This window comes from Antennarius striatus, chromosome 22 (genome assembly GCF_040054535.1).
Source record: "Antennarius striatus isolate MH-2024 chromosome 22, ASM4005453v1, whole genome shotgun sequence".
Taxonomy (NCBI): domain Eukaryota; kingdom Metazoa; phylum Chordata; class Actinopteri; order Lophiiformes; family Antennariidae; genus Antennarius; species Antennarius striatus.
In genome coordinates, this window is record NC_090797.1 from 4,975,423 (window position 1) to 4,990,172 (window position 14,750).

At 39.6% G+C, this 14,750-nt stretch overlaps 1 protein-coding gene across 2 annotated transcripts in view; it reads right to left on the reverse strand.

Annotated features, from left to right (window-relative positions):
* Nucleotides 1-10,245, reverse strand: part of chchd3a (coiled-coil-helix-coiled-coil-helix domain containing 3a) — a 55,683-nt gene extending 45,438 nt beyond the window's left edge. For both annotated transcript variants that reach the window (XM_068306826.1, XM_068306824.1), the window contains exons 1-4: nt 10,031-10,245; nt 8,844-9,116; nt 8,180-8,273; nt 3,714-3,807 (exon numbers count right to left, since the gene is read on the reverse strand). In XM_068306826.1, the coding sequence (XP_068162927.1) occupies nt 3,714-3,807; nt 8,180-8,273; nt 8,844-9,116; nt 10,031-10,111 (542 nt within the window). In that variant the 5' untranslated portion in view covers nt 10,112-10,245. The remainder of the gene's footprint in view (nt 1-3,713; nt 3,808-8,179; nt 8,274-8,843; nt 9,117-10,030) is intronic.
* Nucleotides 10,246-14,750: the final 4,505 nt, after the last annotated feature.

A 14,750-nucleotide genomic window follows, 5' to 3' on the forward strand; every position in this document is an offset into this window, starting at 1 on the left:
GAAGGCATTTAAAGGCTCGATGCAATATTGATGTTGGGAATAATGTGTGTGAATACTGGCTATGAATATTTTATGGGGCTTTGGACTCTCCCTGACACACATTCTCTCACATGTGAGGACATACACACCCCACACCTGATTGGGTTGTGAATACTCCTAATTTAAAGTTTAGTATATGGGAAATAGACATCAGAGTAATGAGAAAATGAGTCCCAGCCCTGCTGTGCAGAAAGAACATTAAAAGCTATTTTTTACTTTCCCCACAGTGAGAGAGACTAACTGCAGTGTTCTTAGTACTAAACAGGAACCCACTTTCAAGAATTGGGATATCATTATCATTCTTACTTCTGCTGATGACTCTTAAACGTCACACCAAGTGCATCAGTCTCACACTTGATGGGACGAGCTTTCTGCGTGGCTGCAGCAGTTTGATGGAGATTAAATACCCGGGTGAATTGAGAAATTAAAAGAAGTTTGTACTGCGGTGTAACGAACAAGCATTAACGTGAAAAATGTTTTTTATTGTCCAGACTCAAGTATCTCTTTTATTTTCATTGTTATCGGTAGCATTTTGTTTCAGAATGTGGTAAAAATGCTGGAGTTTTTGTGGTAGCTATTGCCAATCGGATGCAGCAGTGGATGGCCACCAAGGTTCTGTCCAAGTCTGTTCCCGAGCCTGGACCCGAGGCAGTTTCCGAGCCTGAACCAGAGTCTTTTTCTGGGCCTGAGCCTGAACCCGGATCTGTTCCCAAGCCTGGGTCTGACCCCATATCTGTTCTCAAACCTAAAACTGAATTCAAGTTCTAGTTTGTTGGACTTTCTCATTTCATTGTGTCTCCTGGATTTTTTTCTGTTTGGATTAAACTATGAATGTGAACTTCTGCATTTGGTTATTGTATTTCTTCTTCTTCTTTGTCTTCTTCTTAACTCTGCACTTAACAGAATCCGATCAAAGATATAAAATGCTGTCTTAGGGATGATCATCAATCCTCCAGATACAACCCTGACTCAGTCAGGTTAGACTTGGGAACTTTTTGCATTGTAACCCCCTCCCAAATGTTCTCTATTACTCTGGTTTTTGTGTGTTGTTGGCAGTGTGCATTTCTATGTGGAAAAGATAAAAGATCAACAAAGTCTGCAGGCCGGACTATCTGTCTACATCTAACCTGGGAGCGATAAAGAATTTACGAGGCTGGCTGGTTAGCAGAGAGTGAAGACGGGAGCAATGAGAAAAGGTCAGTGTCCTCACTCAAAAAGTCTGACACGCAATTAAATTCGCGCAAGCCCAACCGAGCTGTTTAACTACAGGCAAAAATAATGGGTGAAAGTTTCACAACAACGAGCAAACTTTGTTCAGAGCGCTGCATAATTAAATGCGTGAAATTCATGCAAGAGAAGGGAGATGGTGAATAAGAAAAGTAGGAAGAAGGGATGATAGGAGTGAAGAGAGGAGGAAATTAGACACATACAAAATAAACCAAAAAGAAGTGGGTGAGGGAGTAGAAGGGCAAAGTGGAGAAAAGCTTGAGACAATAAAACCAGGGAGGAAGAGGAGGATGGTGTTGCAGGATGAATTAGGTCATGAGCGAGGATGAAGGAGGAGAGACAGGACAGCTCTCCCCACCTCATCCCTCCTTCTGCCTCTTTTTTTCCAGTTGTTCTGCTCTGATGCCTCACAGAAGAGCGGCGGAGGCAAATCTGTTCCCCGCAGCCACTCCTTGCGAAAAATGAGTTTAAGCTGTATCCAAATGAACTCCTTACAGAGCCCTGACTTCACTCCTACCAGAGCAAAAAAAAAAAACACGCAAAGCTGGACCCGTGGAGTTCAAGAACGGCCCTTAAGCTAAGCAGAGGAAATATGTTCTAATCTGAACACCGCTGTTTTCGGAGAATTCCCTGGGTCTGTGAACCCGGAGCGGTAACATTGCAAAGGATGGAGTATCTGTATTAAACTAAGTGTGGAAATAAGATTTTCCACTGAGGCAAACGGAATGTGTTGGCGCATAACGGAGGTCTAATTTCCTTTAACAAGACATCATTTTTAGATTTATTTAGTCAGTTATCTCCCTTTTACCGCTCCTCAATTTTACACTATTATCCTACAGTTAAGTGATCTGCATGTATTATTCATGCTCCCCCACCGACTTCTCTTTTAACTTTCTTTAACTTTCTTTCCTGGGGTTGAACACGACCTTGGCATTTTGTCTACATGTGTCTCGTCTGTGTCTGTATGTGTGTGTGTGTGTGTGTGTGTGTGTGTGTGTGTGTGTGTGTGTGTGTGTGTGTGTGTACATTTGTGTGGTTTGTTCCTGGTGGCCGGGGGGAGGGTTCACATTTTCTTCCATTTCCATGAGTTCAAGCTGTGCGATCACTTCGCTGCAGGGTTTTGGGAACACTGCGGCTCAATGCAGTCTTCAACACACACAAGCACACACACGCACACGCACACACACACACACACACACACACACACACACACACACACACACACACACACACAAAGGTCACTATCACTGGTCCTTCTTCGCATTCATCAACAAAAAAAACTGCATACGGTGTGGTAAAGGTGGAATACCACTGCAATTTAAAGTTTGACAGATGAGAAGGCCATTTGTTCCCCTCATACACATCAGCAGCTAATTATAAATAACAGTAATAATTTTATAAGACTTACTCAGTTACAAAAAATTACATATAAAACAAGCATTCCAAAAAAAACAAAAGTCTTGATCAAGCATTGATTAAGGCTTGTTCAGTCCACACTACTACCTTGAACGCTGGAACATAACATTTCAATGTTAATCAACGCAATCTTAACGCTACTACATATACTTGTATCATTTTCCCTGCCTGACTGGCGTCTAGCTATTTACCGTTTCACGTTTAAGTATATTTCAGTGAGAGTTTGAACAAGCAACAGCTTGAAAACCACGATGATTGCTGTTATATGCAAGGGGAGCGTAATTGTGAAGCACTTACTCCTCTGAGGGAGATCAATATGTAAGCTGCAGTAAGCACGCACATCAAAACGTAAAATACTGAAGGGGGAAAAAACAAAATCAGTCAATGAATGATTTTTCAAAAGCAATCGTTGATTTTTGGAGTGAAACTCAAAAACATTGCTCATCGTGAGGCTAACGTCATGTTCTCTAGAATAAAGAGGAGAGGATCACTCCTACCATGAGGAGTCTGCTTCTTCATCAAGAAGGGTTCATGTATCACCCACTCAACACCCAGGAAATTACCTCAGGATGGCACCCCTCCTCTCATACATGATTAATTGATCCAGACAGCGGAAGAGAAGGAAAAGAAAAGTGCTGATGTGATTCGGAAGAGAGGTAGATTGGAAACACAGTGGGTATCGGAAAAGACCGGTGCTGACCTTTTTGACTATTAATGAAAGTAGAAAATGCTAACATCTGAAAATGTCTTCCTTTTCTAATGAAACCCTGGAACAGGAATTGCTAATAGTGCAGTACCCTGATCCAATCTATCATGATCTAAAGAAGGAAAGGTGGGCAGGACAGGAGGAAAACAGAAGGGGAAAAGAGAAAGGTAGAGGTAGTTGGCAAACTACCCCAAAAATCTTCACCTCCAAAACACAAATTACAGCTATTAAATATCTTTTAAATAAACCAAAAAAAGCTCAGCAACAACAAAACATCTTTTATCAGTAACAAGAGTGACGCTATGAAGGACGGTGTGTTTCCTACCATGCCTGAAGGTCTTGCTCTGCCTTGACTCTGTCCTTCTCCAAGCTTTTAAACACCTCATCAGTGATCTTCTTCTTCAGGGCCTCTTTATCAACTGAGGGTAAAGACAGATAGAAAAAGGTAAGTCACAGAGTTTTATTTAAGTTGCTATTTCAGTTTTTTTTTAAAGTGAACTAAAACTACCACCTGGCAGCTGCACTCCCTCATGTACAAGTTTACCCATAGGTATGACTCATGCAAAACACACAATGACTGCAAAAAAAGCACATTTGCGCCACGCAATCACCTGAAGTTAAGCGTTTCTAAAAACAATGTGCTTGTGAAATAAAACCCTCCAAATATGATTGATTCTGCAAACACAAGCTATATATTAAACTGTGTGTGTTGGTGTCAAAAGTTGTAAGGCCCAATGCTGAATGTCAACTTCATTTATTTCACTCTTTCCTGTCAAGTGAAAATCCTGCTTAAAACAGAAGAAAAGAAAAAATTAAAGAAACAGTTAACTAAATCCTTCCTTTTCAACCTCTGTTGCTTTTTCTTCGCTGCTGCAAAAAAGACTCACGCAGCGAGAGCCCGCAGTGTGGCGCCTATTTGATAGGGGATGAATGAGCATAAGGTAAAGGGAGGTTTTGACAGGCCTTCAGAGGAGGCGCGAGTGCAAACAGAGGCGATGACTGACATTTGACAATTTCTTTCGCTGCATAGCGCGTCCTCAAAGACAGACTTCTGTCGCCGGGTGAGAAAGTAATATCTGTCATGTCTTACAACCCTCGGAGGCACCATTGATTTCACTGTAGCAGAGAAATTATCACTCTGGTAGGAACTCTGAAGAAAAGACTACCTGTAGAGCTAAAACTCTAACGTTTGAGAATGCCTGTCAAGAAATAAGTAACAGGATGAATGAACGCCTCAGATCAAGCACTTTGATTGTTTTAGCCTCTTTAAGCTCATTGTTTTGGTTTCAAAGTGCTACTTTTGCAGACTTCTACCGTCATGATGGATTCATTCCTAAAGGTAAGCCTGCCATTTCTGCATCAACCACACTTTCAAATCTCTCATCCCCTATAGTAAAGCCCAACGAAAAGTAACATTTTAAAAGTCCCTTCAAGTTCAGGAAAGCCTAAGCAAACTCCTCATTTATCACCGCATCCTCTCCAGCCATTCAGAGAGAGGCTTCAGATATCTCCCAGGGCCTGCGGGGTCAGCCGGAGAACAGGTTCTGATATGATAAACAGTGTCTCGGGTCCTTGAGGGAGGCTGGTTAGGGTCGGAGACAATTCCAGATAGACAGAGCTTGTGTCAATCCTGAGTACGACATGTAAATGTTAAAAAGATTAAAAACTCATCATCTTTTTAGTCTTGCCCCCCCCCCCCGTCCTTTCCATTTCCACCAATCACCAGACCCTGTGGAAAAACCCACAGAGGAGGACGACGAGAGGCAGTGGAGCACAGGCTATTGGCAGTGGAGATAATAGATGAAGGCAAATTGCATTTCTCATCAGAAGTTTCATTAACCCCGGGACCTGCGTGGAAGGCATAATCTGTAACATTACCACTTCCTCACGTTTCTCTCTCACGCTGAGACGAGTCACCGCACACCTTTCACTACGCTCAAAATATCAAAGACTTAAAAAAATGCCACAAGCAAGTTTCCAGTCTTGGCAGGGTGATGCCTTTCCCTTCTTTCATTCCTGCTCTTTTTCCTGTTGATTCAACCTCAAGTTATGAAACAGAATCGAAAAAGATCAATTCTTATTTTCACAGGATGCATCCGTTTAAACACACAAAGCCTTCCGGATTTCTCCCGTCAGGTTCCCTTGCATGTCCTTGTTTTCCCACTCTGGGAAGACATCTTTAAACTAAAAGAGGCAGAGTAACTTGGCTGTCTTTTCCTGCTCCTATAACTATTGCTGTTATATCAGGCCTTCAAAAATCCACTATCGGTTGACCTCTAGATTAAACAGGCTATTAGTCCAATACAGTGTGTGGGCTATGGCATATGAATATTAATAACAGAACTGAGAACATGTAGGAGGTTCAACCTTGACTACGGTGTAATCAGCACCAGTACTGACTCAGACTGTGATTCAGAGACGGCCGACCCGCTGAGAGACCAACAAGATACCCGATTCTCATGAACACATATAATCAATGTCCGCCTCATTAAGTTGATACCCCTTCAGGGTTGAGCTGAGCTTGGCATCTTTCTAACGAGATCCAGGCGTCCCACCTTCATGTATATATTTTTAATGGTTTCTTGAAAAGAGCACGCTTCATCAACTGTCCTAGTTCACTTTTCTCCTCTCCTTTACAAATGGTGCACTTGTTGAGCTTGGAGTGTGATTTTGCAAAGGGAGGACATGTTTTACGAGAAAAAAAAAGAAGAAAAAAATAAATGAATAAGAACTGCGGATGCCAAGTGGCTTTATTATTATTTATTTATTTATTTATTTATATTTATTATTGTGGGACATGTTAAATGGGGGTTAGCCCTGAGTAAAATTGCAAACCTTTGTGGAGTATGGAGCACAATAGAAAAGCAGCCATAATAAACAGCCACTCACAAGCCTTAGAAATGCAGATATACAGTACACATCCATAGAAAGACCTCTCTCTGTCTCCATTTAACATGGGAGACCCAGGTCTCTTCTCAAACTCTCAATGGGTGTTTTTCTACGAAAAAAAAGAAAATTGAAATGTGTAACAACAACAGCAATTCGATGCAAAACAAGGAATTATAACTGAACACTTAATATGGGAAAAAATACCTCTAAAGCAATTGGTTTTGAAATTCTCCACACACTCAATGGGATTAAAAAACATGCATGCCTTCAGAATAAGTTCAATAAAGAAAGTCTTATATATTAATAAACTCCTTCACTGTCCAAATGTGTTACTTAAATACTCAACGTTTGGTGGTGGGTATATAAGTAAGAGGCCCCGAGTAACAAATATTCACTCACATCCACACGACCACCTCTCACCCTTAATGAAGCCTGCAGGCTTGTTTGTGCGGAGGTGTCATTTTAATCAGCAGAGTCAGTGTGGCGTGGTGGAAGTTGGCCTTTTTTTAATTACCTGACTGATTGAGCACATGCAAGGATGGGGGAAGGCTGGCCAAACCCTGGATGCCATCCTCTGAAGAACCAGCACCCACGCACCAATTCAATACTCAATAATGAACCAGTAACATTCAAATGTCCTCTGCCGGGTGTGTCAAGAGAAAGATGGAGGCGTGTACGAAGTAAAGAAGATCATACAGTCAAACTAAGAGTCTTTTCATACATGTTTTATAACTGAGATGATGCAACTTAACGCACTTTACTGGTGTAGTGTGATAAAGAAACAGGGTTAGCAGTTTGCAAAGTTTTCTTTCATTCGAAAAAGCAGTAACGGCGTGCGTCAGTAACAATGCAGCTACGTTGCAGACCATCAAAAAAACATGATTGCATTGTCTATTGGACTTTGAAAAGATGATACTTGCATTATATAGTCAGGTTAATATTGTTTACAGTGACAGCAATGGGAGAACAGAGAAAAATATAAGACAGTTCAGAACTTAAGACTACTGTTGAGTTCAGCCCCGCCATGTCGACCGATTCCATAAAACACGGAAGGAGGAACGGTAACCATGACAGTTGAAGTGACGCAGTGACAGAAGCAGAATGGAGAGCAGCTAATTACAGCATCAATTTATTAACATTATTAAAAGATAGAATTAATCATTTCATTAACAGTGAGGGAATGGCAATGAATCATAACATGTCCAAGGCTGCTGTAAGGCCCAACTTTAAAATGAAGACTAATTATGAATCACGAGCGAGAAGTTGGAGACGAAAAGCTTAAGGTGGCTCAAAGTAAACACCCACACAATAAACATAATTAAAATTTAATGTAGCTGAGCTTAAAATAAATCCTCGGACAGTTCATTCCCTCATAACCTTTGCCTTCTAATTAACCAATCTGCTAAAGAAGCGCTCCCAACATTTCAGGATAAAATGAGCCATTAGCAGCAACATTATTTCTTCAGTTCCTATAAATAACCGCTCACTCCTGTCTCCAGTGAAAAGAAGGAAAAAAACAAATACAGTATAAATTTTCACAGCTGCATCCTGAGTCAAAAAAGGAGAACTGGACCAATCAAGGAGCACAAAAGTGGAAGTTTTAAAGTTCAAGGTGAAACAGCTCTAGGTTTAAAATGCTACTTCAATCATTCTATATACAGAACAGAGTGATCCTGGTGAGCTTGTCAATGCCTGAACATTGATTACACTGATTGATTAACATTCATGAAGTCACTCTTGACCCTCAGAATATTACACGGCCTCAATCAATACCATATTACTGAACAATGCGCGTCATAAAGTGATCTATTGCATTTATTCTTTGCTGAGACTGCTACCTCAGCACTTGTTTGTGAAATCTATTACAGATGTGGATTACCAACATATTGGAGGAGAACTCACCAGCTGGTGTAGCAGGAGGTGGCGGGATTGGACTCGACTCACGCACTTCCACCGCTACAGGGACAGGAGCAGGGGATGCTGGTTCTGATGGGGGCTGAGGAGGAGGTGCAACTGGTTCACAAGGAGCAGTATACTCAGGCAGGGGAGGTGCTGCAAATGGCTCAGCAGGCAGCGGGGACAAGGTATCCCCTGAAGGATGAATGGCTGGTGGTAGGATGGCAACAGGCGGCTCACAAAAAGGAGGGAAAGAGATGGGCTCCGATTCGGAAAGCGGGGGAGCAATGATAGGTTCGATCTTTGCAGATAGAGGAGGTGGTATGGGTTCGAGTGTGGATGAGTGAGCTGCGGCTTTAATCACATGTGGAGGAGCAATGGGATCAATTACAGGAGAAGAAACAAGGGTTTGATTTATGGGAGGAGAAGATGATTTGACAGCAATGGGTGGCAGAGCAAGCGGAGGATTTGCTTCCGGCACACTGGGAGCAGGGCAGGGAGCAGGTACCGAGGGAGCAGAGGGAGAAGGAGGCAAAATTACCGGCTCAATAGCGGCAGGGATAGGAGCAGGAGGTGCCGCCACAGGCTCAAAAGCAGGAGCAGGGGCAGCATCAGCAGCTGGGGAGGATGAAGCTGGGAGAATTATGTTGACTGTGGTGGGTGCTGCTACCTGTTCCAAAGGAGGCTGGGGAGGAAGTAGTGGAATTGCAGCCACATTTTCTGTGGCAGATGGAGCTGGAGGAGGGAGAGGAGGAGCTGGAGGTTTAACAGGTTCTACGGTAAGAGCGGGAGGCAAGGAGGTGACAGGGTCAAAGAGGGGAGGCACTGGCCTCGGGACAGAAGGAGCGACGGTAGGCACTGTGGAAGGTGGCGTAGTGGGAGGTTTTTCATCTTTTGGTGGAGTCGCAGGTTCCCTCATACGGTTGATGACACTCTGAGTGATCTGGAAAGATTAATGGACATATTTCACAATGGTTGAAGAAGGTTGAAGGTTGTTACAGTTTTCTGTATCACAAGACATGTTAATAAGCAAATTGTACATGTACTAACAAATTGACAGAACTGTATCTATTATACTAACAGATCATCTCCTGTCCTTAGATTACGTCTTAACATACTGTATGAGGGCCATACAGGTTTCTCTTAAAACTCAGCAACAAAGGAAATGGGAGTATTTTAATGTGCACAATTAGGAAGTTAATGATGAAAAAAAAATCACCTAATTTAAAAAGAGCATTCACCTTGATCGGTTTGTATGCCATTTAAGTAATAATAGACTGAGCCACTGTATATTATTACTGATCGACTGAAGCTTCTCAATCTATATTTAACATCAGTTGGCAGCGGCATGGAAGAACTTGTGACCAACATCGCAACAGAAGGTGAAGAAGGTCACCCACGTTAACACAATACATTAGGATTCACCCTTAAGCAAAATCTGTCAGAGGATGAATAAGTATGACTTAGTTTCATTCATGCCTCTAGTGACAGACAGCAAAACTCAAGGAGGGTGACGTCACGGTGAATGTTCCCACAAGGTCTTTGAGAAAAAGTTCCATTATTATCACTTATACCCGCAGTAGATATTAGTGTCACATAACTAACTACCTGCAGTCAAACGTCATAGTCCTTGGATATTTTAGATCAGCACGTGGAGCAGTAAGAATGAATGAAAGTCAGACTATCAATAATCAACTTGAAGATTAAACATATCGATTCCGTTAGTGCTCATCTTAGTTTTGCAATTATGCAACAGCTTATAATAATGTTACACCATTGTCGGAGGTGACACTTCTTTGAAGCAGCAGGAGGCACCCATTACTCAAGGGTAAACAGCTTATCGGGACTGTCACCTACCCATAAGCCCTTCACGTTGGTTACATTGGAGTTTCCATCCGCCTCGAATGACACACGGCGGCTACTGTTGTTCGCTCCCATTGTCAGACCGCAGACTGTAAAAGTCCGTTTACCAACATAAAAGGGCGATAATGAAATCTATGTGCCGTGTAGTTGCGTTACAGTCGCATGTAGCTGGATGGGGCCCACACTCCAATGGTCGGAGACGTCCTCACTTCCTTAGTATGATGTATTGGAATATATGGTGAGGTGATTGGACAGATTTACGCATGTCTTAACATTGTGAATGGTCATTGGTTACTTTTTTATTGCCGGAGAGCGTCACAAATGACGCTGCGGGGTTTGAGTATTTTCCACAGCGTTCTCTCCCAAATTATGTCAATTGCTTGTATCCTTGTTTTAGACTTAAATAAGGATTAAAATCGTATAATTTTATCATTTGAATACTTTTATTTAGTCCCATAGACTAGTTGAAGTTGAAGACTAATTCTATAATTAATAGTAAAATGTAAAATATATTGTAATAATATGTGTAACATATTCTGTATGAACATGCGTATAGCCTTGCACCACAAAAATTAAAATAAGAATGTTATTGAAAGAAAACTCAATGGATGTCATTAAATTAAACCTGTGCAAGTATGACTTCATGTTTGGTTGTAATACTCTATTACATGTTATTAAGGATTTAATATGGATATACAGTAAATGTGTATACAATGTTATTATATATGGTTCATTCCGTGAAAAGTGTTAAGATAGGACCTTTGAATTTTTTTCATAACAGAACATGTAATACTTGCAATATAACATAGTTTTCGAGCTCAAGCATCATTTTCTGAAAGTCTTTTAGAACATTATATCCAGAGATCGAAGTTTACTTTTCTTTTTCTTTCTTTCTTTGTGTGTGTGTGTGTGTGTGTGTGTGTGTGTGTGTGTGTGTGTGTGTGTGTGTGTGTGTGTGTGTGAGTGTGTGTGCGTTTGTTTGTGAGTGTGTGATCTTTTAATAATGTAATTTAATATTCAAAGTAAGTAATTGGAATCAAAATACCTTTAAGCAGTCATATAGCAATAACAACCATATTTTAAGAATCTAGTATTTGTGCAGTTTTGAGTTGCCAAATATCTTTTTGTTTTTGATATTTTTATATTTTTATTGTGGCTGCTCTTGACTTCTTGAGTTGGCAAAAAGAGAATAAGACAACATCTAAATTTGAACAAGTATACAAGAGTTGGAATGATAGAGTGGAAAGAACATGTGGTGGGTAAAATATGCTGCCAGACTGATGGAAGGGTATCCTCAAACTGATTTTAAAAATGCAGAATGAGTTGCCAAACCCATCAGGGGAAGCAGGCCCTCAAATGGAAATAGGGCTGCAATAAGAATAGTCACAGAGAAAATACAGATGGAAATTCACACCTATTTCATTGCCAAATTCTGACTGAGAACCTTTCTTTCAAACCGAGTGTCTTGCTAAGATATAGAAATTATTGAGCATTCAAATCACATACACACTTGAGCTGGTATCATTTAAGTTCTTTTTTATTACTTTGATTTATTTATCTTTAGCTTTAATTTATTTTATTTTATTCATGATTGTATTTTTTGATTCAATTTTGCACTTAATCACACATGAAAATTAAATTTTCACACAAAATACCTACAGACATATCCTTGAAGAAACCTACAAATGCCAGAGCTTGCTGAAATAGCAAGATCTGATGGACTGACCTACTGTCGCTCCACTTTGTATCTTCTTTTAGACAACTAGTAAGGAATCATTTTTCCTGACAAATCAATAATGTTAATCATGTTTGTATTATTCAAAATTACCATAATCCATGGACATGCTACTGTGTCTGAAAATCATCTCATTCTTATTTTCATATCCATTGCATCTATCTATTGATAGATGCAATGTCAAGATAACTCACTGCCACAACACCACAACGGGACTATATAAAACTGTCATAGTGTCAATTACACTTGTTTCAAACAGCTCAGGTTTACTGCTACTATTATTATAAATGCATATTTTAAAATGTAAGTTGTTTTGTAAAAGACAAACACTAAATGCCAATCAAATACTAATTTACTGAAATATTTAACACAGAACCATTGCAGTCAATACATAAAAGTTCCCATTGCTTCATCGTTGCACAAAAAAGACAAACTAGGTTTTCAAATGTGAAAAATATTGCTCAAAGCTTTTGTGCACTTGCTGAACATTTATCTTAAGATCTATCTTCAGTACAAATTTTATCAAACAGTCAATATAACACCGTCTTAAACCATCACTTCAATTGTTCTTTTGTAAGTGCGTTAAGATAAAGTAACTTTTTTTCCGCTTTTGTTTTTTAGATTTATATCCATTTCAGAAACTCATACATCCTCACAGAACAAAGAACTGCAGCTGGATATTTGAAAATAATGAGGAATGACGTTTCATAAGAATCATCCTCTAAACTTGATATATTATACACACAATAACTTAATACAGTTTTCCCTTGTGCTTCTTTCTGCTGTTTTTATTTTGAAGTCTGTATGTTTGTGATGCTGTGCAAACATAAATCAATCAGAATCTTTTTTCAAGGTGGCTGCGTTTACTATAACATTATTGTGAGAAATTCCCTGAAGAGAGAAGAATCATATTCAAATCCTCAACACACAATAAACAAAATAAACCTTTATCCCATATATATTCTTATTGTAATGTATTAAAAAGAATGGCAGTGTTGTGTGTATAAACAGTAACATGTATACAGAATGAAAGAGGATGTTAATGAAAGGGAAGATAAAGGCATGATGTATATACTGCATAATGGGTATCGTCAAACAGGCACTGGAACATTTTGTACAATTGTACATTTTTAAAATCATGTGCCAGTAGTTCTGGAATTGGGTATCAAACAGAATCCCCCATGGGGAATCCTCACCTGTGCAACATGAACGGCTAACAGGACAAAGAATTGAAATATGCAGTAATGCCCTGTGGGGACTCTATGAATAGCCTCCAGCTATATTGGATATAGAGCTTATAGGACAGCACCATGATTAAACGATAGAGTGCAGAAATGAGCCTCCATTGATGTCGATGACAGAAGTACTTTAACAAGTAAGATAATCACTAACACTGACCCCAGACTTTGATATGGAGCAATTTCCTGCTTAGTCATCTGGTTAATCTAATTGTAATATTAACAGAGAATTTCCCCTCTGGGGATCAATAAAGGTTTTGAATTATTATTAATTAACATTTAAGCATTATACAGAAGTGAGACACCTAGATGCTCTGTGCCAAAAAAAAATAACACCCTTACAATTTTTTTTTCTGTAACTCAAAATTCCTGATTATATTTTTTTAAATTCGCATCATGATTTTTTACCCACATATTTCCTGTTGTGCACATATCACTATATGCTCTTTTAAATGTCCCAGTGGCACCTGAAGAAAATTATGCTGTTTGATGTTGTTTGTCATCGCAAAATGGTTCTAAGATTGCACAAAAAGGAAATCAAAAGATATGTTGTTCCCTATTTCTTAAAAATACAATATGAATATTTTTTTGTCCTTCCCATTTTATCCTCTTCCATTTTTTTGCAGAGCTGAATCTTTTCTGTTTTCCACTAATCTTGTCAATTCCACAACAACCATTTTTATATCTTTGTCGAAATTAATTCCTTTTTGTGTCATTTATGCACCCTATTATTTCAAGTTTTCTGTGGTTTATGCTATTGTAAGTGGTAGATGAATTAGAGATGATTTTTTTTTTTATTTGATCAAATTCAAGAATACCCAAAAAAGTCAAATGCGATGTCTTGCTCGCAGACTTGAACACACTGGTGGATTTCAAAGTTTGTCATCACTGCAGGATTTCAAATTTCCAAGGACTGTTACTGAGAATTTAAAATAATGTACATTTCCAGTAACTAAAAGTTATTTTACAACCCCTTAAATGAATCCAAATTGGTTCCTACACCATATTAATTTGATTAAAAGCAGGTCATGGCACCTGCATAATTCAAATGTTTTGATGACACTTCACTTATCTAAATAAATATAATACTCCTTAAAGTGATGCTTTTAATGATGTTTTGAAATTCCAAAACATTGCATCTTCAGACCGTGTGCTTTATATAAAATGAAGGAGACAGAGTGACTATTCTGTACTGATTGCATTTAGATCTATGTAATTACAAGACAGCAAAAGCATGTCCCCCAAAGACCTTGATGCCCTTGTATTTAACCCACACACCAGCCAGTCAGTCAAAGCAACTATTTAGTGTCCAAACACACATCAATCTGAAAGAAATAACCTTGCTGATGGTTATTGAAAAAAAGAAGCCCTGAAGATTAGCTGGACTGATGGGACATGGGCTGCAGGGAAAGGTGATAAGAACTTCAAAATTAAACTTGGACCTGGGGAGATTGGACCCTTCAAAAGAAAAAAAAAAAAGACAGAGGGTCCAGCATGACAAAGCGATTGTTTCTTTTTTTTTGGAGGAGATACAAAGATCACCCACAATGTTATCTCGTCGGTCCACCAGTGCATCAATCAGGACCAGGCTACTGGGAATCGACCCCTTTTGCTCCAGAATCAATGTCTGCTCCCGCTCTCATTGGTACAGCAGAGATTGTCAGAGATACAACCAGGACAGCACTGCCCAATCCAGCACCATATGATCCAAATGGGGGAGGCTATTAACTCACTGACACCT